This window comes from Melanotaenia boesemani, chromosome 6, assembly GCF_017639745.1.
Source record: "Melanotaenia boesemani isolate fMelBoe1 chromosome 6, fMelBoe1.pri, whole genome shotgun sequence".
In the NCBI taxonomy this organism is placed as follows: Eukaryota; Metazoa; Chordata; class Actinopteri; order Atheriniformes; family Melanotaeniidae; genus Melanotaenia; species Melanotaenia boesemani.
Window position 1 is genome coordinate 20,895,472 of NC_055687.1, and position 21,814 is coordinate 20,917,285.

The window sequence follows — 21,814 nt, forward strand, 5'->3', positions numbered from 1 at the left end:
TTGTTTGTCCCCACAGTGTATATATATATATATATATATATATATATATATATATATATATATATATATATATATATATATATATATATAAATATAAAGTGTTGCTCTGATCCTAGGATCAGGGATGATCCTGTGAACTAGTTAAGCTATAAATTACCCACTTACTTTTCATTAATGCATATTATCAGTTATTATAACCCTGGTCAACACTATAGAACGTCTCACAGTACTATAAAGGGTACTATAAGGGTTAAAAAGTCACTAAATGTTGCTTAATGAAGATTTTAGATTGACATGATTTAAATAACTTCATATGTTTGCATCCTATTTAAGAGATCCAGTATCTTGTTTTATTTTTTACTTGAAAACGTAGAATTTTCTGGTCTCCACAGAGATTGACTCGCATTCTGGAAACCACAACACAAATTGCAATTAAAGATAAATTTGGTTGAAAAATAACCTGCACTATATCATTTTACGTAATAATTACAAGTAATCAACCCATCCTATACTTTCAGCCCACAACACTGCAATTTCCTCATAATTTGCTTTTGATAACAAGTACTGCTATATGTGACCATATTCTCATTTTGAAAATAGGTCAGTCAAATACTGAGGGGGAACACTGGCTGTGCATGTTTGCTGTTTGGAAGAATTTAAGAGATGAAAGAGTTGCAAAAATGTCAAGAACAAGGGTGCCCTCTACTGACTGATGGACATACGTGCAGGAGTTATTTACCTGTGTCATCGCTGTTGATTGGAAACACAATTTCATAGTATAGAACATTAATCATTAAACTATGGTAGATTAATTATTGTAAAGCAGTTTATTTCCAACATACCTTACTGTTGCCTTATCAATAGTAACATTATCAGTGCATGTGTGACAATAATAAAAATACATCATGAATGTAATTTAAAAAAAAGGAAAACGCTGTCAAAATGTTTTCAATTTTAACCAAAGGAATGACAAATATGACCAACACGTTCACATTGCATTAAAAAGTAATATTCACAAAATAAAAAACACTTGTAAACAAAAATCAGTCCTTTACAGCTCATCATGTTGGTAGGTGAATTCTCTGGCAGATATAAAACCATCCTCATCTTCATCCTCATTTTTGAAGATGTCATCCACCATTGCTTCATGATGTGTGTCATTAGGTGAGTAGCCATGCTTCTCAAACTCCTTCTTTATGTATTCTTTCACCTGAAATTTTGGACAGAAATGAGAATGCTGTTCTTTCTTTTTGTTCAGGAGAATAAAAATTAATATAGAAAAGGCAGCTAAAAAGATAAATACACCTCTTGTTTGGACAGCTTCCAGTCATCATTGAGATCCATATCCCGGAAAGACTCGTGTGATCTAGGACCATTTCGGATCTCCATGAGCTCAATGTCGAATATTAGGGTACTGCCTGGAGGAATTTTACCTATAAACAAGCCAATAAACAGAAACCCTTGTTAAAGATATATTAAGATGGAGGGAAAACGTCTCCCATGCTTTACACAGTCTGTGCTACCTTTTCCTTCCTTGCCATACGCCAATGATGGAGGGACGGTCAGCTTCCTGCGCTCTCCTGTGCACATGTTCTGCAAACCCTTATCCCAACCCTTGAGGACCTCTCGGATCCCAAGAGTGAACCAAACAGGATTTTTATCTCCATCTTGACGGCTGCCAAGGGTCGAAAAGAGCCGTTACAGTTTCAAGATAAAAAAAAACAAACAGAAACGCTGATTTTAATATGTGGAAAAGTAGTTATAAAGATCTTGACAGACTGGAATGTGCTGCTGAAAAGTCTTCATTTTATCTGAGCAGCTACCCTGTTGCGATTCTCTCTAGAGATAGTTTAGCACAATGCACAGCAATGCATGGAGTGCTATTACAACTTATTACCTGGAATGAAACATGGTGCCATTACTCTCCAGAAATCCATCGTAATGCACAAGAAGCATGTCTCCATATTTTGTCCTACGGTGGCACAGAAAAGGTTTGTGTATCACCTCAATTTTCACGTCGGGTTCGGGCAGTTTTCCTCCAAATACAAAAACTAACATTGAGGACAATATCGAACAAAAAGATAAGAGTATCATTTTTATAGAAAGCGCTAACGTCCTCGAGATTATTTAAATACTTCCATAAATTACAGAGCATACACTACAAACTTCTCAAAAAATCCTTTACGTGGCAGCCAAAACTTCTGCAACAAATGCAACCACTGGTCAGCTCCGCCCTCATCCCTGCGTTCTAAGAAAAGCCCCAGTCTTCATTTATCATCTTTTTTATTGGATATTTTGGCTGTCAATCATTACAATCCACACCCAGAATAACTAAAATCCTCTGACGTAAGTGAGATGAACGTCGATAACTTCTCACACAATCGATTAGAGCGTTATTCACGAAACAGTTTACGCACTTTAACCTACGTAGTTCGAGTGCAATGCACTTACATTACTCCGCAAATCTCATTCGGGCCCGATGGAGTCGTTGCAATCAGCTGGGCAACACATTTTATGATAAACAAGTAATGAAAGAGACATACACGCAGTCAAATGATGGAAGGTATACTGTATAAATGGACCAATTACATAAGTGGTAAGTTTATGCCTAAATTGTTACGTGCTTAAGTCGTAGTAGCTGTTTTAAGACAGTCAGCTAGCTCGAAAACGTCATAGCTTACTTGAATTGTATTTGTGTTCACGTTAACATCGACGAGCTAACGCTAGCAACTGCCAGCTTTCAACTGTTTGACTTCATTTACCACTTTAAAGTAATAAACAGTATTCTTAGCGTGTTAAAGAGGTCGTTTTACGATTTAACGTTATTTATAAACTATTTGACAAAAGTGCTAGGCCATTTAGCTAGTTTCTACCATCTGTCATTGTAATCTGACTTAACTGATTAGTTGCTGGTAGCCTATCATAACTCTTTACTCGCTTGCATCCTCAAAATTTATAAAGCTTGATTACACGTTATCTTAATTGGAGTTGCTGAAAAAAACTCCATAAGATTTATAAGACAACAGCATTACGGTATTTATCTATAGTTATGGTTTTGTTGTCAGGTTGGCAGCCTCGTTGGTTTGTGCTTGATGGAGGAACTTTGTCATACTACGACTCTCAAGAAGATGCCTGGAAAGGCTGCAAGGGCAGCATTAAAATTTCAGTTTGTGAAATCCAAGGTTAGTGTAGCTTGATTAATCCGAGTATTATTTAATTTGATATTGACTAGCCTGATTCTTTGCTTGGTGCTCTGTTTTAGTTCATCACTCTGACTCTACTCGAGTTGACTTAACGATACCAGGAGAGCAGTACTTTTACCTCAGAGCCATCAATGCAGCAGAGAGGCAGAAATGGCTGGTGGCTCTGGGAACAGCCAAAGCCTGCCTTACAGACAACCGAACTAAAAGAGAAAAAGGTACGTGGATGCCATAACAAATAAAATCACATACATTTGTTTGGCTTCCCTTAAAAAAAAAAGTCATTTTAAGACTATTCTGTTAAAAAGAGCAAGGTTACCTTATTGTCCAAAGTAAGATTAGTGTGTAAGACAAGTACCTGAATAGATTTCTTTTTGTATGAAGAATATACATACATAGCTTCCATTTTTCTAGGCCATAAATTGTTTTGAGTACACTTATACAGTCTGTCATAGTTAATCAGTACCAAAATATCTGGTTAGTCCATTTTAACCTTCATTAGATTGCAAAGACTTCAGTATAAGGTTTTATCATCATAGGAGAAAGAAATTCATTATGAGCATGGTTTTAGAAAAATTTGAGTGTCACAAATTATGAGCTCAAAGAAAAAAAATGCTGGAATTCCTTATCCTATATGCAGTGTCTGGGCCTTTTGCAAACAGTGGAAAAATGATTGCTTATCAAAATTTGATTTGTGCTTTGTGTAACAGAGCTACAGGAAAACACAGAGGCACTGAAAACTAAGATGTCAGAGCTCAGATTGTACTGTGACCTTCTTCTCCAGCAAGTTAACAAGATCAAAGAGAATGATGAGCTACAAGAAACATCAGCAGAGGTAAGGTTAAAGTTTGGATGAGCAGTTGAAATAAGAGAAGCTGATGGCAGTGAGAAATTGCAGTATGAAACAACCCACTTCTAATTTGGACACACCTACCCACTGACAGTGAATGAGTATGTGTCACTGACTGACTGGTACTGTGTATATACAGATATTTTGACAGGATTGGGATTAATTTTAGTTTTGCTTTTGTGCATGTTTGTTCTTTCAGACTGGCATAGACACTGGAAACATGGTGAAGTCAACATGCACTACTTTTCTTAAAACTCTGGAGGAATGCATGCAAATAGCAAATCGTACTTTCAGTGCTGATGTGGCAACACACAGTCCACCAGGAACTCCCCCAGTTGCAGCCATAAAACCACAGAAGGTATCCCTCTCACCGTCTCTTTGGCTTGTCGGTATTTAACAGGAATCTTGTGTAACTAGTTTTATTGCATTGTAAAGACATTGTTTTCCCAGCAGGTTAAACCTGTCAACCATGCAAATCAGAGCCTTGAAGAAAAGTAAGTAGTTTTTTCTCTTATTATATAGAGATGCTCTATCACGATTGCTTAATTAGATGTTCAAATTTGTACTCTCAAAACATTTTCTGGGGTTCTTTTTTTATTCTACTTGCTATTTCTTAAGTTCTTTGTTTTAAAATCATATAGGAGTTTCTCTAAAAATTGCGCACAGGTTATTTAAGTGCTTCTCAATGGCCACAGCCAGGCCAGTAAAGATACTTGGAGTGGACTAGACACAGTTGTACATTCAGCAGTTAGATGTATCTTAAAGTGTTTCACTTTGACTTTTAGAATAAACTTATTGTCCTAAAACGTATTCCAGGTGGAGAGATTTGACAGAAACCTCAGGAGAAGCAGCTGCACATGACAACCAGAGCCTTGACTTTAGAACAGAGGGATCAGATGTATCAAATAGGCTGGATCTGCATTCTTCCACAATAGGTAGGTCATGTTTTCCAACAACTCACAACAACTCCAGCAGAGATTTCTCATGTGAAAATTTTATTTGCATCCCACATAGGTAAGACCACAAAATCCACAAGGGATCTGGCTGCTGTTGTTTGAGAAGCATTTTAAAGGAAGTGGATATATATTGCCTCTTAGTGAGCAGACAGTTATGGATGCTTCATCATATTATTGCTTTTCCTCTAGCTGTAGCAAAGCCTTTACTCTTCAAATGAAGTCACTGCTAGAGAAGGAAAATAAGAATCTATTCCATTATGTTGTTTAAATTATCTGTAATGCATATTACATATATGCAGATATTTGTGATGTGTTGTTACAACATACATATTTTATATACATTTTTACATGCATTTTTTATATGAGTAATCCATGTTATTTTGTATTTGAAATTAATTGGTGAATGTATAAAATACATTTACAAAATATATGCAATATATCCATATCCAAGTACTTCAACAGATACCCTAAAATCCTTCATGAGCAAAACTAAATAGAAACATAGAATAAAACACATAGGATAAACGCTAAGGAAAATAAAGGCATTTTGTTTGGTTTATGAAGGGAGATTGTGCCATAATGTCCTTTTCTTGCAGGTAAACACTTTCTGAGGCAGAACACACTGAGGTTTTTTATGGATAACAGACACCCACCCCACTATAATCAATAAGATCCTTATTGATCTACATCTGTTTTATGTGACACAGTTTTCCCTATGTGGAAAGATCCAGCATTGATTTGTTGTTATTATTATTATTATTATTATTATTTTATTTTTTTTACTCGGCGTTTATTCACTATTCTTTATTCCATGTTTATATCCAGATTTTCTCTTGCTGAATAATTTTGGGTATATGTTAATTTGTTTTCTCTATTTTACAGTTGCAACTACTTTTTGAATTTTTTTAACCAGGGTGTTTTTTGATTCTGAGTTTTAAACCCATTGTAGCCTCACTTGGTTTAGTTCAGTGCATCAATTTTGCATACTTTATGCCAATACTCATGCAAAACTAGGCATAGCCATACATGTTGTTTGATTGGTTGAAAATGTAAAAGTCATGTAATTGTGTCATAAGACTTTACTAAAACACTATAAAATGTTAGTTTTGCTTAAGGTATATTCTGTTATACTTAAGTTAGGGATGGAATATTTGACAAGGTTCTTTGACAGGAAGGACAGTGATAATGGATAAAATAAGTCCAGGAAAATATAATGCTGTCTCTGAAAACATCTGAAGTCTTCATACATTTGAGTATCAATACATCCAAGCAAATCTGAAGAGAGAGCATCAATTTTGTGTTTATTCAGTGTCAATACTTTGCTTAGTTTTATGCTTTTATTACTAAAAGTTGGTACTTGGTTTTGCTGGTTATGAAGTTATGTTTTGTCAGACTGGGACTGCTACACACTTAAGTCAGTCAAAAAAAGTTAAGTTTTGAAAAACCCCTTAGAAGTGTAAAAAGACCTTATAAACTGTGCTTGTTTGTTTTAGCTCCTTTGTCTGGTTACATGAATTTTTTAATGGATACCATGCGTTTTTTTTTGTTTGTTTGTTTTTTTTTATCATGCAGACATGGAATCATCCATCAGCTTGGTTCATGAGGAGCAAGTCGATTGTGCATCATACACTAACCAGAGTGTCTGTGAGACTGAACACTATGACCAGCCACCAGGGGGAACAGAGGAAACTGAAGCTGCTGCTCAAAATGAAGTGAAACAACAGAAACACAAAGTGGACCAAAGTCAACAGCATGATGATGATGACAGTAGGGAAGAAAATGCTGTCCCTCTCCTGCAACAAGACGCTGTTTTAGACCAAAAGGAGGCTCTAGAAGAAGGCAAGACTCCTAAAGATTCATCAGAGTCAGAAAACACAGAGCAGGTGGAAACTTTCTTCAGCACAATGAGTCACAGGTATGAAAGTGCCACTCAGGAAGATCACATCTCCTAGGACACTTGAGGTGTTGTATGAACTTAACTGTGAGATTATCTGTGATATTTCAGTGCAACAGTGTTAGAATAAACCAGTTTAATCTATATGTACTAGTTTTGTCATTAAGCTATTTCACTTGTGCTTCATCTCTTGACATAACTGCACAGTTGCTTAGTTTGCTTAATTATTATTATGCAGTGTTGCACATAGTAAATTGATAAGTTGGAACAAATGTTATAAGATGTGATGATAGGCTCATTAGTGTGTTCTCTCTTGATCACATGACACAGAGAGGCGCTCATCTGATATTTGGGTTTGTAAAGCTTTTTTGTTAATATTTTTCTCTTTATATTTCCAACATATTTTGCTATCTTTGAGACTGAAACGTGTTAGTGTGTTAACTAGTATTTCCGTCATTCTCAAGTACTAGGTAAGCTTATTATTATAATGGAGGAAATGCCCCAATCAGCAAATAATCAGCTACTAAAGGTTTTGAGTTTGTTTTTTTCCTGATTATAACCAAGACAGTATTGGAGGGAAATGAGAAAGGAACTCTGTTAGGATGTAGACCAAGTAGCAGAGTAGTCTCAGGTATAGTTAAGTCCTGAACTGCATGATTTTGTGTGAATCATTTCTTTGACTTTGTTTTAACATTTGTATCCTTTTTTTTCTGTTTGAGTTGGGCAAATAAAAATTAAAGATGGTTACTTGTCTTTAATATATTATCTTGTTTGAATCTGTTCTACTTTTTTTAGATTTAGTGATATAAGACTGGATGACGACAATGGTATCCCTACACAAGCGTTTTTGGATTCATGCTATGCAATAGTGCCTGTATTAGGTAGGCCGGTTACTTTCTGTCTCTTATCTGAATCTGCCTCCTTGTGTTGTAACTGTATTCACAACTTTGCCTAACTGCATCTTTAGCATTTCAGCCTCTGTAACTTTGATTTATGAAACTTCTCTTTTTATACCTGTCGTTTTTGCATGCCCTGTCATTAATACCATTTGTGTTTAATGAGGTGGCAGTTTTCTGTCTCAGTTTCCACATCATCCCTTTTTTCCATGCCTTGCATTATTTCCTACTGCACTTGCATATCAGTCATTGGCTTTATTTGTTCTTTATAGCTTAACAGCCTATCAAATGTCAATGTCAGCTTATACACATTGTTGTGGTTTTGTGCTTTTATCTGTGCGGAGTGCACTACTCTGTGTACTGTGCAAAGATAAAATGTTTGTTAATAATCATGATAATATAAAATTGTATCCTAACTTTTCACACATGCAAAAGAAAAATTAAGAAATCTGTTTTTTGATTATCCATCATCTGTTTTTAGAACGTTATTGGACTTGGGCAGTATTTAGGAAGAGAAGCTCTTTGTTGATTACTGGCAATTTTTCCTGGTGGCTGCATGAGTTAAATTGGCATACAAGGAAAATTTGTATAATGAAAGTAACCTGTCTTAAATGAACCTAAACTTGTTCAAATACACTGGGGGTACTGTGAGCACACTATCTAAAGATATTAGGTATCTATCGAATTATAATATCAGTCTGTATATAAATTATAAATATCAGATATAGTGCTGCTGCTGAAATGATATCTCATCGTTTTTTCTCCAAGTAAAGATGGAAAAATGTTTTACCTTACCATAAGCAAGACAGCCAACAGAACCAAGTTAAAGTTGGCTCAAAGCCTGACAAGTCATTTGACTTATTAAAATTAATAACATTAATATGATATGGTTCTTTATTGGAATGTGAACTATTTGTAACACTTGAGTGGCAAGATGATTACTTAGGGCTCAGTTTAAGTTTTGGTTTTGTCATTTACAGTTTAAAACTGTAAAGTTATGTAATTACTCAGATGGTGATTACATAACTTTTATTAAAAAGCTTTGACTTAATTGCATATCTGAATGTATTGTGACTATGCTGGGGTACTCAAATAAGTAGCCCCTGAGCTGGGACTTTTTAATAGAGGGACATTTTTGAAAAATATACACTACCCCTCAAAAGTTTAGGATCACTTTCCCATTAAATCCAATTGAAAAGTGATCCCAAACTTATGAGCGGTAGTGTGCATTGATGTAATCTTTAACTTTTCATGGAGCCAACAGTACTACAGCAGTCTGCCCTATATTATACCTATAATATAGAAATTAGGCCATATTGTGAGAAAAAAAAACATCTTAAATATGATATAACATTATTAATATCATTAATACAACATCAATCACTCTGCCAGGAAATGCAAAACTTGACTTTTTTTTTCTCAATTTTGAAGCGGCAGCAAAATGATTACAGATTCTCTTTTCTCAGACAAACTGGGATCCACAGTTTTTGCACCAGTTAAAATGGATTTTGTTGGAAATATTAAGGTGAGTGCACCAGTTTTTAAGAGCCAGTTAATATACTGATCAACCAAGTAAGTATGAGTATTTATCTGTTAATCTAAATTGTACTTTGATATATTGTGACAAACTGTTAGTTTCTAGAACTGGTCTTTCATTACAGTCGAGTGATGTTTGAAACCAGACACATTTCTTTCTAACTGTAATGTGTTCGCTCTCTCAGTAAGGGCATATTTATTGTTTTTAAGTGTACCATTTATTCACTCTTTTAAAATCATAAGAGCTAAGCTCAATAGCTTAGACATTTATTTCAGGCTTTATCAATCACTTCATTTTTCCGTAGAAAATTCAACAGAAGCTGATGTCAGACCCTGACAGCTTCCCCACGCTTCAGTCCATTGTGCTGCATGAAGTGCAGACAGATGTTGCCCAAGTGCGCAATTCTGCAACGGAGGCTCTGCTGTGGCTCAGACGAGGTTTGAAATTCCTTAAAGAATTTCTCTCAGAGGTCAATGCTGGGCAGCAAGACATCCAGGGAGCACTTAGTAAGTCTAATTCTGTTGTACTGATTCAAACACGTAGTGCAGGGGTGTTCAAAGTCGGTCCTCTAGGGCCGCTGTCCTGCAGGTTTTCAATGTTTTCTGCTTCAACACACCTGACTCAAATAGATCCAACAGCCGAAATGCACAATGACTCATTCATTTGAGTCAGGTGGTTTTGGAGCCATGACACATCGAAAACCTGCAGGATTGTGGCCCTCGAGGACCGGAGCTGGACACCCCTGAGGTAGAGCTTAATATGATTTATTCTGTTTTTTTTATTTATTTATTTTTTATTTCACCTAGATAATGCTTATGGAAGAACTCTTAGGCAGTACCACGGATGGGTTGTTCGAGGTGTATTTGCTGTAGGTATTTCTTGCTTACGTTAATACCTTTCTTTTCTGATGTAAATCTGTTCTTTAAGTGTAACAATGAAGTGATTCTTATTTTCTCCAGCTGGCACTGCGAGCTGCCCCATCGTATCAAAGTTTCACCGCTGCCTTAGTGTCAAAAGAGGGCGACGAGCTGAGGACCGACTTTATAAGTGGCATGCACAGAGACTTGGGAGTGTACCTGCCTGCAATGGGGAGGCAGCTGGCCATCCTGGATGCGCTGTATGAAGAGTACAACCTAGAGTCTGATGAGGTGGTGTGACACTCAAACAAGAGCTGTTTAGAGCTCAAGGAAGTCGAGAGCCTGTGGGAAAGGGTAAGGTAGTGGCAAACTGCTGAAGAAGGTGCCAGATGCTTGAGGTGCATCTTTATATGTACGTATGTACAAAACAATGTGAACATGTGTCATGGCAACATGAAGTGTTTCAGTGGTTTTTAAACTCTACAACAGGTCTGGGTCTGAAGGTGGTATTAACGTCTGTATTTCAGAGCCCACAGGGAGATCTGTAACAAGTATCAGTGTGATATTGTACTTTGAAGAAACCTAAATTTCAGGTCTTGTTCAAAAAGACCTGTGACAGTAAAAGGGTTTCAAACCCTATTATGCACACTCCAACATTTGTTTCTGATTCACATCTTCTTGTTGTTCTGCAGCATTATTATTATACATATTTCAAGGTAAACAACTAGATCATATTTTGTTCCATTACTTCCCTGGAAGCTCATTTATTATTCCCTTTGAACTGATGAGAATATGAAAGTTTAATCAATAGTGTTGTTTCCTGGGTTTCATGACACATGGTGATACCTTAAAATAGCACAAAGCACTTGTTGACAAACAATGCCACATTGTTAAAATGCGCAATACACGTCTTAAGTATGTAAAAGTATGGCATACTGGACAAACTTTCTTGCAGTATTTTGTTTTTTTATATATATACTTTGCACTGAATGATTTTAATTGTAGGTTTTGATCAAAATTATTGAATATTCTTCCCCTCAAAATTTAGGTAATACATTTGAGTGTGTATGTATCTAACATGTCCTTGTCTAGAGCTTTTCCATGGGACCAAAAAAATTACTTGTGATTGGCTTTAACTTCTGCTGCGATAGAAACACAAGAACGAATTGTTACAGCTGTGACAACTGTTGTTTATGGGGACTTGCTCTGCACATATGCATAGTATGCATACTCTGTGTCTATTTATTGTGTCTTAAGTTATCAAGTTCAAATTAACAACATGCAGATCATTTCAGTACAACTGTTGTGTGAATGTATGGACATTTGTATCAATAAGGCATGTTTACTGAGAGCATGTTTTATGTATTAAGTAACAAAGGTGCCAGTAAAAACTGAAGCCAAGGGCTTGAAAAAATAATAATCCTAAAGATGATTGTGAACTTTAAAAAAATGTTGCCTCTTTGTTATGTCTGTACTGAGATTATCAGTCATCTCTAGCTCAAATCTAATTTACAGATTTCAGCTTTTGCTTTTTTTCCAACATCTTTTCTCGGCCCCCTTTTGATGTAAAAGTAAGTGTTAGTACTGATTTTGGTTCAGTAATGAAAATGGAGAGTGATAGTCCACATTCAGGCCAGATGAAAGTCAGGCCACATGTCAGCTGAATAATTTGAACAAAGCAGGGATTTTAGTAACCTTTACAAAGGGTTGCTGTACCTCCAAGTATTTCTACATGTTTTTAATCTTTCTGAAATGCAATCTGTACAAACTCCTGTACCATTAATAATTCTTTGGACATTTTGTTTACAACACAGATGTGCAATGGACTGATTTCCAGTTGCAGACTAGTTTCGATATTAAATCTGTTGTTCAAGTAATTGATTTTCTTATATATGAATTTTTATAAGACACTATTTGATTTTTACCTAATAAATGTAAATACTGTGTAACTTCACAGCTGTCTCTGAGCATATCTTTACTCACTTCAACATTTTTGAAATATGACTGAAAGCAGGTGGAGACCTGATAAGGGATTATGAAGGGACAGAATATGGGTATGGACATGCAAGGAAATATGGATTATGGTCCCCAAGCAGCATTAAATTGAGTCTGACAAGGATAAAAAAATCTGTATCCACTGAGACCAACACTCCACTCGATATTTATGTATGTCTGTGATTGGCCTGAAAATATTCATTGCATCTCTTTAAACACTTTGTAATGGGTACACTTTCTTTTTCATAGGACTGTAAATAAGTATTTTGCATGTGCAGCAGTGTGTCATCTAACAAGAACACATTGCATGCCACTAATGCCTGCCTATAGATCAGATTTTCATTTGGCTTGCGCTCACACTTGGGTCCCGTTCTGCCCCCTTTTCCCTGTAACATAAGTTTTTGTATTGTCCCTTGTGCTGCAGCTGTAACATTATACCAACCAACCTATACTAGAATAATCTCCTCTGTTGGAAAGTCATTTATATATCAGATTATCATCTTAATACCTTTGAGAGTTTAAATTAGACAGCTTTCAACTGGATGATACATCTTTTAGAGCAAGAAGGGTTGAAAAGGATTCTCAAGCTTAATATTTAACTTCTCTTTGAGGATTCATGTGTGAGATTAGCAGATCTTTTCATTGCAGAGTCATATTAATTGGTTGACCCTGCTGCACAGAGACATCTGCAGAACAAATCTGATTGGTCTGTTCAGGGGGAGTGCTCATGATGGGATAACTATGCCAAGGTAAGCTTTTACTCAGGCATCTTTGCAGACAAATTGTTCTGATGTGATTTAGTGAAGGAATACTGCATGCTAATATACACAAATGCTACCAGTCTCACGTATCTCTGTTACAACACGGGCTGGTTGTCCACAACCTTTATCACCGTTCCTCATCTATAGGAACAGACCCAGCTCTGCAGGGCTTCATTAAAACAGGATGAAGCTGAAAGCCCATTGCCATGTCTGAGAAATGGTGAGTTTCCTGGGTGGTCTGGTTGTCATTAACTATAATGCCAACACTTATAAGGGAACTGTTGACAATCTTTTTTTACCTGAGACATTTTTTATATATATATTTTTCAGAGTTAATGATGAGAAAGCATCAATCTTTGTGAAAGTTTAAACTTGTCTGTAAAACTGAGACTGATTTAAACTCTTGTTTTATTTTTTTTTTAATTGTCCACAACTACTGTAAAAATTATATCAGAATAATTAAACAACATGAACATTTGCTATTCCAGTCACAGTGCATACTATACTTCATAAAGCTTTACAATACAGTACATTATCACATGCATGTTTCAGCATTGTTGTGCACACACAGTATCAGAGCAGAGCAGCACAGATCACGGACATGGCATTTAACATAGTCTCTGACGTATTTGTGTTTGTGCCTGGTACGATCACTATAAGGTTTGTCATACATACAGTACTTAGCTACACTGGACAGAGCACTTCTTAAGACACCTGCTATGCTGATGAATGCAATGATAATTTACAAAACAGTGTTTGACAAAGTGGAAATATTTCACACCCTTGAACAGTTTTTCACAAGCATGCAGACATGATATAATAACAGTCTTGCTCTTTTGATTCCTTTTCCTGAGGAATCATTTGACACCTGACTTTATGTACAGATGAGGAAAGGTCTCCTTTGGCTTTGAGACTCATACAGTAGCTTATGGAAAATGTAATTTTATGTCAACACAGTCATTTTCAGCACAAAGCATATTACATCTACACTATTAAGTATAATGTTGAGTTTCTGTGTTGCTGTATAAGACAGCAAGATTGGATAAAGAGGTATTAAAGTAAGTACAGTAATGACCAGAAAACAACCTGGAATTTGATTTCCTTTCCCTCTAGCAGGTACAGATGAGTCCAGCCGTAGTGAGATAATTAAGAGCAATAACAGTTTTAAGCCTTCACATATTTCCTTTTGGCCTTGCAGCACAGGGAAGGATCTCATTATTGAGTGCTGCATATTTAATAAGCATTGAAGCTTTTCTTTGAGTTACCTGTGTGCATCAGTGTACAGTCAGAGCCATTTCGCTTATAACGAGAACAGTGAGATAAATGTGGAAAAGGTGCTGACTGGAGTTACATTACCTGTTAGTTCCTGAGAAGTTTGGATTAATGAAATCTTATCCTGACTGACTATCTGTGTCAAGTATAGGAAACCACAAGCTACGGAAGCTAAGTTAGCCTCTGAAGTTTTAGGACCAGTGACTGTTTAGACGTGGCTCCCTGCTCTACAGTAACAGACTCACCCAAAGATTACAAACCTGGCTTTACCATTACGTAAAAACGTCTTGATGTGACAGTGAAAGAATACAGTACGAAAGTTGTTTTGACAATATTGAGTAAAGCTCATGGTCTTAGCAATTCCTGTGTCATGCAAGTGCCGTGCACATTCACACAGCAGTAGAATACCTGGGACTGTGGCTCTGGATGTCTTACTGCTTCTCTTGTTCAACAGTAACTGGGTCAAGATTAAAACGTTTCTGTACCGGCTGCTGCTTCTCTGCATCATCTCCTACTGGCATTTCACAAAGTCTACATGACTGTTACACAGCTGTTGCATTCAGAGGTTGGTTCCCATCCAGTCCAGCATGGTGAGGAGGCTAGTTGAGATCCTGCTTGTTAAGACCGAGTGCAGTTGTGCTGCAAATTTCCAGAGTGGATTTTCACCCTCACTGACCGACTTCAGAGAGGCATCTCCGCAGAAATACAGATGAGTTATGTGTAAATGTATACATATGAGGTTTTTTTCATTATATAATCATTGGTTGCCTCTTCCCTTAGAGTCTTTTGCTTAGAGCATTATTGTTCTTTTCCTTTTTTGCATGAAAATATTCCTATCATGTGTCAAGCAAAGGACACACAGCAGATCCAGCTGCACCATCCAGATGCCACCTCAAGTGAAGTACTTGCAGTTTGTGGAATCAATAACACAATATGGTGTGCACTTGAGGTATCCATATGACCTAAAGGGACAGGAGAAAACCCCTTAGGTCAGTTTTACTTTTTTTTTCTTCATGCAACAATTTGCTTTTGTGCACACATGCTGCAGACATATTGTGTGTTTACCCTGGGAGATATGAATTGCATGTCTGGTATCCAAAATCCTTTCCATCACACTCCTCAGCCCCTTCATAGCGGTATCCATCTCCACAGTAGGCATGTTTACACTCTGCGGTAAGAAGAGACAGCAGGAGTATTGGAGTCGTGTCATATGTGCACAGCAAAGCACAACTATGGAACAGTTAAAGACCATTTGATATAGACTTACTGACACAGCCGTCGGTGACAACTCTGTTTTTGTCATCACACTCCTCCCCACTGGAGATCTGCACTATTCCATCACCACAATAGCCTTCATCGTCAGGTGCGTTTTCCATGGACTGGAAGGGTGTCAGCTGGAATGGGAGAGTCTTTTGGAGAGTTTCAGAAACTTGAATAAAAAGGAAAATCTGTCTGAAAGTCACCATGTGTTCAGAAAAGTAAAGATACAATACAACTTCTTGACCAAACTGATACCTGGATTGGGAGCCAGCCATCAACGTCTTTGAAATAGAGAGATTTCTGATCCTTTCGGAATGCAAGTGCATTATCAGTGTGAAGCTGCTCCAGTTCTTCCTCATTACTCACCACGAATATCTAAATAAAGAAAGAAAAAAGTTGCAAAAAAAAAATTATATGTAATTTAAGTAACTGAGTGTTTTAATACTTTTTGTTAAAAAAAAAAGGCATATCATTTCTCTTTAAAGTTGTTTTTTCAGTTTTCAGTTCTGTGACAAGTGATCTTGGCAGCATGCATTTCACTGCAACATGGCCACTCATTCCTTACTGCAGGGACTTTTGGATAGTTTTCTGCAGATGGATAATCATCAAATGGAGAACTACTGAGAGAGCCACAGTTACACTTTCCAGGGGGCCCTGGTGGACCACGAGCTCCTTTTGCCCCCACCATGTAGAGCCCTAAAGGACATGAAATCATGGAAAGCACATAGATAAATTAAATTAAATATATATATATTTTTTTTTAAAGGGACAAAAACAAGCTTAATGTTCAATGCAAATGAAGAGATTATTGTGGGACTGTAAATGAGTGTGCAGCTACAGGAGCTCCAGATATCATACACCACTGAATGTAATGTCAGTGATTTATCTATCAAGAGGCAAGCACAATCAGCTTAATTCATACGGAAACCTGATAAGGATAAATTTAGTTTGGATTACGTGGTGACATAATATTAGTAAAACTATAGGAAGGGTTGCGATGTTTGAACCCACTTTAGCCACATGGTGTCATCATCAGAGCATCCTGTTTCAGCTCGGGAGATTAGATTTCTCTGGTGCTAAATAAGACTGCTGGTGTTGCCTCTCATTGCACTAAAGTGTGTTTCATTTTGCTGACTTCAGTGTTTGCCTCTCCTCTTCACACACTCACAGCAAAAAAGTGGGGAGTTAAACAACAGCAGTGAAAGTCATGCTCTAACTAAACTTTTTTTTTTTTTGGTATCTTCAAAGGATTTTACCTGTGGCAGGTAAACCAGGAGGACCTGGGTGTCCTGGAGGTCCCTGTGGGCCTGCAGGTCCCATAGGACCAATTCTTCCCAGGTCTCCTTTCATTCCCTAAAACCCAATCAAGACAATACAAATAGGTCAGATTTAATATATATTCTTACATTATGTTTTAGAAAAACAAACTCTGAAGATAAAATGTGGGCACAGAAAAAAACTTTTAAGGATACAAATCAGTGATCTCAGCAAATGTATTTGTGTTTGTCATGATCAATATAAGCACAAAATAGAACCCCATGTATAAAACGTGCTGTGGAAAAACATATCAAAAGCAGAATCCAATAATATAAATCATTTTAAACCAACATTTATCTGAAAGCACTACAAAAAGTAATAAATATCAAGGTATGCACATTTCAAATCTGATGTCAATACAGTTGGGAATTTAATCTTGTGTAGGGTATTCAGTATTGATAAATAAAGAGTCAGACAGTCCAAAGAAATAAATTATGCAGTGAAAATCTCAGCTGACGCTTTTGAGCTAAATATGTTGCTCTCAAAGTGACATCTTGCTTATTTCAGCAGAAAAATAAATAACTAAAAAATAAAAAACATTTTGCTTAAAAAAAGAACCCAGCAGATCCCAAACAGAAGACTATGTAATGAAGAGGTAATGCAAAACAGTAGTCAACATGCTATTAGCCTTTAACATTAACATCAGTCTGTCATGGATTTTTACTCATTCTATCTCTGTGTGCTCTCAGATCTATTGAATTTGTGTGAGAACTATTTTTCTGTATAAAACATGTTTTAGATTTTTGTTTTGTGCTCATTGAGACATGTGTCCTACAAAACTTCTAAAAAGATATGCCTACAAACTCCTAACCTGCTTGCCTCTCTTCCCTGGTCGGCCTGTGGGTCCCCTGTTTCCTGATGTACCAGGTTCTCCTTTTGGACCCATTTCACCCTGCACAACAATTCACATTACTTATTATTTAAGACATTCAATTAATCAGCCATGCTAGAGATGCTTTAGTATTTTTCTTACTTTCTGCCCAAGCATTCCTGGGAAACCCATTGCACCCTGTGGGAAGCAAACAGCAGCTTGTATTAACTCACATTTCATACAATGTACTGAATGTACCATACTGCTGAAATTTTACCCACCTTGTCTCCCTTCAGTCCACTCTCACCACGGTCACCTCGAGAACCCTGATGGAGCAGAATGCAGCGTGTTACAGTGTGTTACTTATCTCCTCCTATATGATAATTACTTAAGCAAGCACATACTTTCTCCCCTTTATATCCAGGTAAACCCTAGAAGTAAAGACATTTTAAAAATTAGACAAGATGAAAACAAAACCAGATGTTAACTTCAAAGCCAGATTACAGTGCTTCATGTGTAGATCATACCCTTGGCCCAAATGGTCCTCTGGCTCCAGGCAAACCCATCAACCCCGGGTCACCTTTCTCACCCTGACACAGAAGAAAACATTGGCCACAAAAGAATTGGTTAATTTTTAAAACATGTTTCAAAACTTTTACCACAACTTTCTGTTTGGAAATGACTACAAACTATAATTACACTTCTTTATTGCTCTTATGTCATTTTTTATATGATCTACATTATGAGGTCTGACTTACTCACTTTGGCCCCATTCATTCCTGGCCATCCAGCTGGTCCTTGCTTCCCTGGAAGCCCAGGAGGCCCTGTCCGACCCTGAAGTTGCACATCAGTTTTTAAGGTTATAAAATTAGGACCTTAAGGCATGTTTACTTTACAGATAAAAAAAAAAGACAGAGAAATTCAAAAGCAATAGCTGACAGCTCACTACAGCATATATCAGATGCTACTGTACATGCAGGGGGAGAATGGCTTTAACGAGCCCTGTCACTTTGCTCTCTTTTAATTAAATGATGGGCTGTATATAGAACAGGAGTCTGTGCTTGTTGGGAATAAAAAGATTAATGATCTGGCTGGAGCACTAAGCTAAATTGCACTGCAGTGCTGGAAACCTGCTTGGTAAGGGGACTGCCTTTTCTGCTCAACCACAGCAACAAATGTTTTAGGAGGTTACTCATCTTCTACATCATGAAAGATTGTGTCCCTACATCCAATTCAGAGACAAACCTATCTGACAGGGAAGCCTGATGCTGGATGCTGATAGAGAGGCAGTATGCTTCCTTTCTGTGCAAGAGGAGGCTAACAGCATGGTAAGTCCCCCTGTCATTAAACAAAACAGCCTGTCTCAGCATCCCTTGCATCCTGCCAGTGTCTGTTCTGCCTTCTGTCAAGGTTGTACCTGCACACAATTTCTTGATGGACACACCCTGGTGCTGGCAGTGCTCTGACTTACAGCCAGCAAGGAGGTGGGGGCTTTGTGTTTCATTTTTGAGTAAATCCACTTACAGTAGCAAAGAACATGGAGTAATAAATGGAGACTCTCACCTTCTGTCCAGGTCTTCCAATTTCTCCCTGGCAACCGGGTGTGGAGGAGGGGACAAGGACAGCAGTCACTTACTGCACTTCCCGAAAGCATTTATCAGTCATGTGCAACAGGTCAATTATACCTGAATTTATAAAAATAATGAGCAAGTTATAAAATCAAATGCAGATACAGTAAACACACTTCTTACCTTTTCTCCTTTAGGCCCTCTTATTCCAGGTAATCCGGGTGGGCCCTTATAATAAAACAATATTTGTTTATAAATCATTCAGATAGCCATCTAAATTAGTTTTATTGTCCACAACATCCCACTACAAAGATATGTCTGCTTCTGGAAGAGCGCAGCTGCAGTTTCAATTAACTTAAGGCTGACTGGTCTCTATTGATTTTAAAAGTGCCTTGTGGGTCTCTTTGTGATATACTGAAATGCTGCTGTAGTCCAGTTGGTGCTGTAACAGCCTGAAATGAGCAGCTTCAAGAATCGTTTAGTGAATTTGCTTTTCACTTTAGAAATGCTGTGCTAACAGCAGAGAAGGTCATTTACTAAGAACCCATGTCTTTATCAATTTCATCACTAGAAAACACAAACACATGGACACGAGTGTGTGTTGGTAATCCCTGGAATTTACGCGACGCAGTACGTCTTTCCAAGCAGACGGCACTTCGGACAGTTTCTGAGAATGATGTGTGGCACACTGGCAGGCAGTGGAAAAAGGCTATTTGTGTCACAGCTAAATGTAGAGCGTTAATGGGCCGCTGTGCTGCATGGGCCAGAGAAATCCCCATCGCCTGTTCTGCAGGAACTATCAGATTGGAAAGGAGATGGAACTAATACGTTGCAGGAAATTCTCAACACTTTGACGTAGTGTAGGAGACTGTGACATGGAAGAGTCTAGGATGAAGCCATACTGACTGTTAACCCTGTTGGGGAGATTTGTTGGTCTACAGTGTGGTCTTATTGCTGGGATAACCACGATGTTTGAGCGAAGTCTGGTATTCTACCTGAGGTCCAGGGGGACCAGCAGGCCCCGGAGACCCTCGAACACAGGCAGAACCTTTATTCTCATTGTCCAACTCAGAATCACGGTCAACATGTGAAGTGTCTTCATTCTATAAAACAAAAATTGGTATGACAAACTCTTAATGATGGGAAAGTCAGAGAAGTGTCAGCAATAAATTAACTGTTTTAACAAAGTGTAAAAATGTTTACATCTCTATTGAGTATAAATTACAACCTACAAATTCATTTATCTCTTAATGCAAGTTTCACCAGGAGTTTAACCTACAAGCTCTACTCATAGGTCAAAAGACTGAACAAGGGGCCATAAAGATATAGCCCAAGGACATATCAACAGTCAGGTATTCTACAATAGAAAGTCACATGACTCACAAATGTGTAGCGGCGCCAAAGCGAAGGAGGTGGAGGAAACAGGGGGGGTGGAGGAGGACTCAGTAAACAGCACGGGTTGAATCTCCTCTGCTGCTCCTGGGATTTGTGAGCTGTGCAAGATATGCATTGCAGTCAAAAATTACACCACAGGTCAAAGTTGGGAGAGGACAGTTAGAACATGTCATGTTTGTGTGTTGTTTTAACTTCAGCACCGGTGGAACTAAATCATCTCCTTAAACAGCAATAATAAAATGCTTAATTTCACACGGACATGTTTCTGCAACTGAAAATAAGCTGACAAAATGTCAAGAAATCTTACACATATTGTCAAAATTGGGTAAATCAGAGAGGTTACGGGATGCACCAGAAGCCTAAGCAACAAGGAAGCAGGTGCAAACTATCATATCATGACACCCATCCAGTAGAATTCCTAGAGCTGGACACAGACATGAAGTGTCCCTCACGGAGGAACTGAAGCCGCTCTTGCTATTTATAGAGGCATTTCCAGCCTATCTCATGGGAAACAAGAAAATAAAAACAAGTGCAATGGATTAAGTTAAACTCAAGATGAATTTTAATATGGGAAGAGTCAATGCTTTTATGCCTGTGCATGACTGCACAGATAGAACACACACGTACACATACATGTAACCTCAGGAATATTAAAATTCCTACCTGCTGGGAATGAAATGAAGCTGTCCAGAACTGAGGACTGAGCCAGACCATAAGAAAACCACAGAGGCAGATAGAATCCGAGTGTTAAAAGAGTCATGCTGCTACATGTAGTTGCCTGACTTTATGTCTGAGCCACAGCAGCCTTCTTCCTTTCTGTCCTCTCTCTGCTCCCCTCCTTCTCTCTCTGCTCGTTCTGTTAGGCTCCCTTACGCCCTCACAAGAGGGTACGCTGACCAATACCCATTAAATCTTTCCTCCGCATCAGTGTGTGCTAAAATTACAGGAGACAGCCCGCCAGCTGCCTCTGGTGCCAATATTAGATCTCTACTACTGTAGGGTACTGTTATTGTTGTTTCCACTCCTCTGGGAAGACTTAGTGTACAAAAAATGAAAATAAAAATATACAATTTAAAAGAAAAAAAAAGGAATCAGTTTGCCTCTCAGCAAACAAATTTTGTTGGAAGATATTATAGTGCATTTGACCAGTGACAATACTTGGACACTTGCGATGGTTTGCCTTTTTTTGTGATGTATTTCACTATGTAATGTGTGTCACTTTAGTCCAGCCATTTTCTCTGCAAT

At 37.6% G+C, this 21,814-nt stretch overlaps 3 protein-coding genes and 1 long non-coding RNA gene across 5 annotated transcripts; 2 read left to right on the forward strand and 2 right to left on the reverse strand.

Moving 5' to 3' along the window:
* Nucleotides 1–812: 812 nt before the first annotated feature.
* Nucleotides 813–2,227, reverse strand: fkbp14 (FKBP prolyl isomerase 14). Its single transcript, XM_041988148.1, has 4 exons — nucleotides 1,898–2,227; nucleotides 1,524–1,675; nucleotides 1,306–1,433; nucleotides 813–1,210 (listed from the first exon to the last, which is right to left on the reverse strand). Exons 1-4 carry the CDS (start codon nucleotides 2,092–2,094, stop codon nucleotides 1,052–1,054), a joined length of 636 nt encoding a protein of 211 aa, XP_041844082.1. The 5' UTR covers nucleotides 2,095–2,227; the 3' UTR covers nucleotides 813–1,051.
* Nucleotides 2,228–2,445: 218 nt separating this feature from the next.
* Nucleotides 2,446–12,144, forward strand: plekha8 (pleckstrin homology domain containing, family A (phosphoinositide binding specific) member 8). 2 transcript variants are annotated; one of them, XM_041988362.1, is made up of 13 exons: nucleotides 2,446–2,596; nucleotides 3,066–3,182; nucleotides 3,263–3,418; nucleotides 3,911–4,035; nucleotides 4,250–4,408; nucleotides 4,501–4,544; nucleotides 4,867–4,985; nucleotides 6,579–6,921; nucleotides 7,696–7,781; nucleotides 9,263–9,321; nucleotides 9,638–9,839; nucleotides 10,140–10,201; nucleotides 10,293–12,144. In XM_041988362.1, the coding sequence occupies exons 1-13, from the start codon at nucleotides 2,554–2,556 to the stop codon at nucleotides 10,488–10,490; spliced, it is 1,713 nt and encodes a 570-aa protein (XP_041844296.1). In that variant the 5' UTR covers nucleotides 2,446–2,553; the 3' UTR covers nucleotides 10,491–12,144. The 2 variants fall into 2 exon arrangements, with proteins under 2 accessions (XP_041844296.1, XP_041844297.1); XM_041988363.1 differs by having other exon boundaries at nucleotides 4,504–4,544.
* A 1,192-nt stretch (nucleotides 12,145–13,336) lies between these two features.
* Nucleotides 13,337–21,772, reverse strand: colq (collagen-like tail subunit (single strand of homotrimer) of asymmetric acetylcholinesterase). Its single transcript, XM_041987501.1, has 17 exons — nucleotides 21,233–21,772; nucleotides 20,558–20,667; nucleotides 20,170–20,277; nucleotides 19,358–19,402; nucleotides 19,170–19,196; nucleotides 18,369–18,440; nucleotides 18,134–18,196; nucleotides 18,011–18,037; nucleotides 17,888–17,932; nucleotides 17,769–17,804; nucleotides 17,607–17,687; nucleotides 16,735–16,831; nucleotides 16,044–16,174; nucleotides 15,734–15,853; nucleotides 15,486–15,627; nucleotides 15,284–15,386; nucleotides 13,337–15,180 (listed from the first exon to the last, which is right to left on the reverse strand). The coding sequence occupies exons 1-17, from the start codon at nucleotides 21,327–21,329 to the stop codon at nucleotides 15,111–15,113; spliced, it is 1,374 nt and encodes a 457-aa protein (XP_041843435.1). The 5' UTR covers nucleotides 21,330–21,772; the 3' UTR covers nucleotides 13,337–15,110.
* On the forward strand, nucleotides 18,450–19,642 carry LOC121641397. The gene is made up of 3 exons (XR_006010696.1): nucleotides 18,450–18,934; nucleotides 19,017–19,090; nucleotides 19,181–19,642. It is a non-coding gene; the product is annotated as an uncharacterized LOC121641397 (long non-coding RNA).
* Nucleotides 21,773–21,814: the final 42 nt, after the last annotated feature.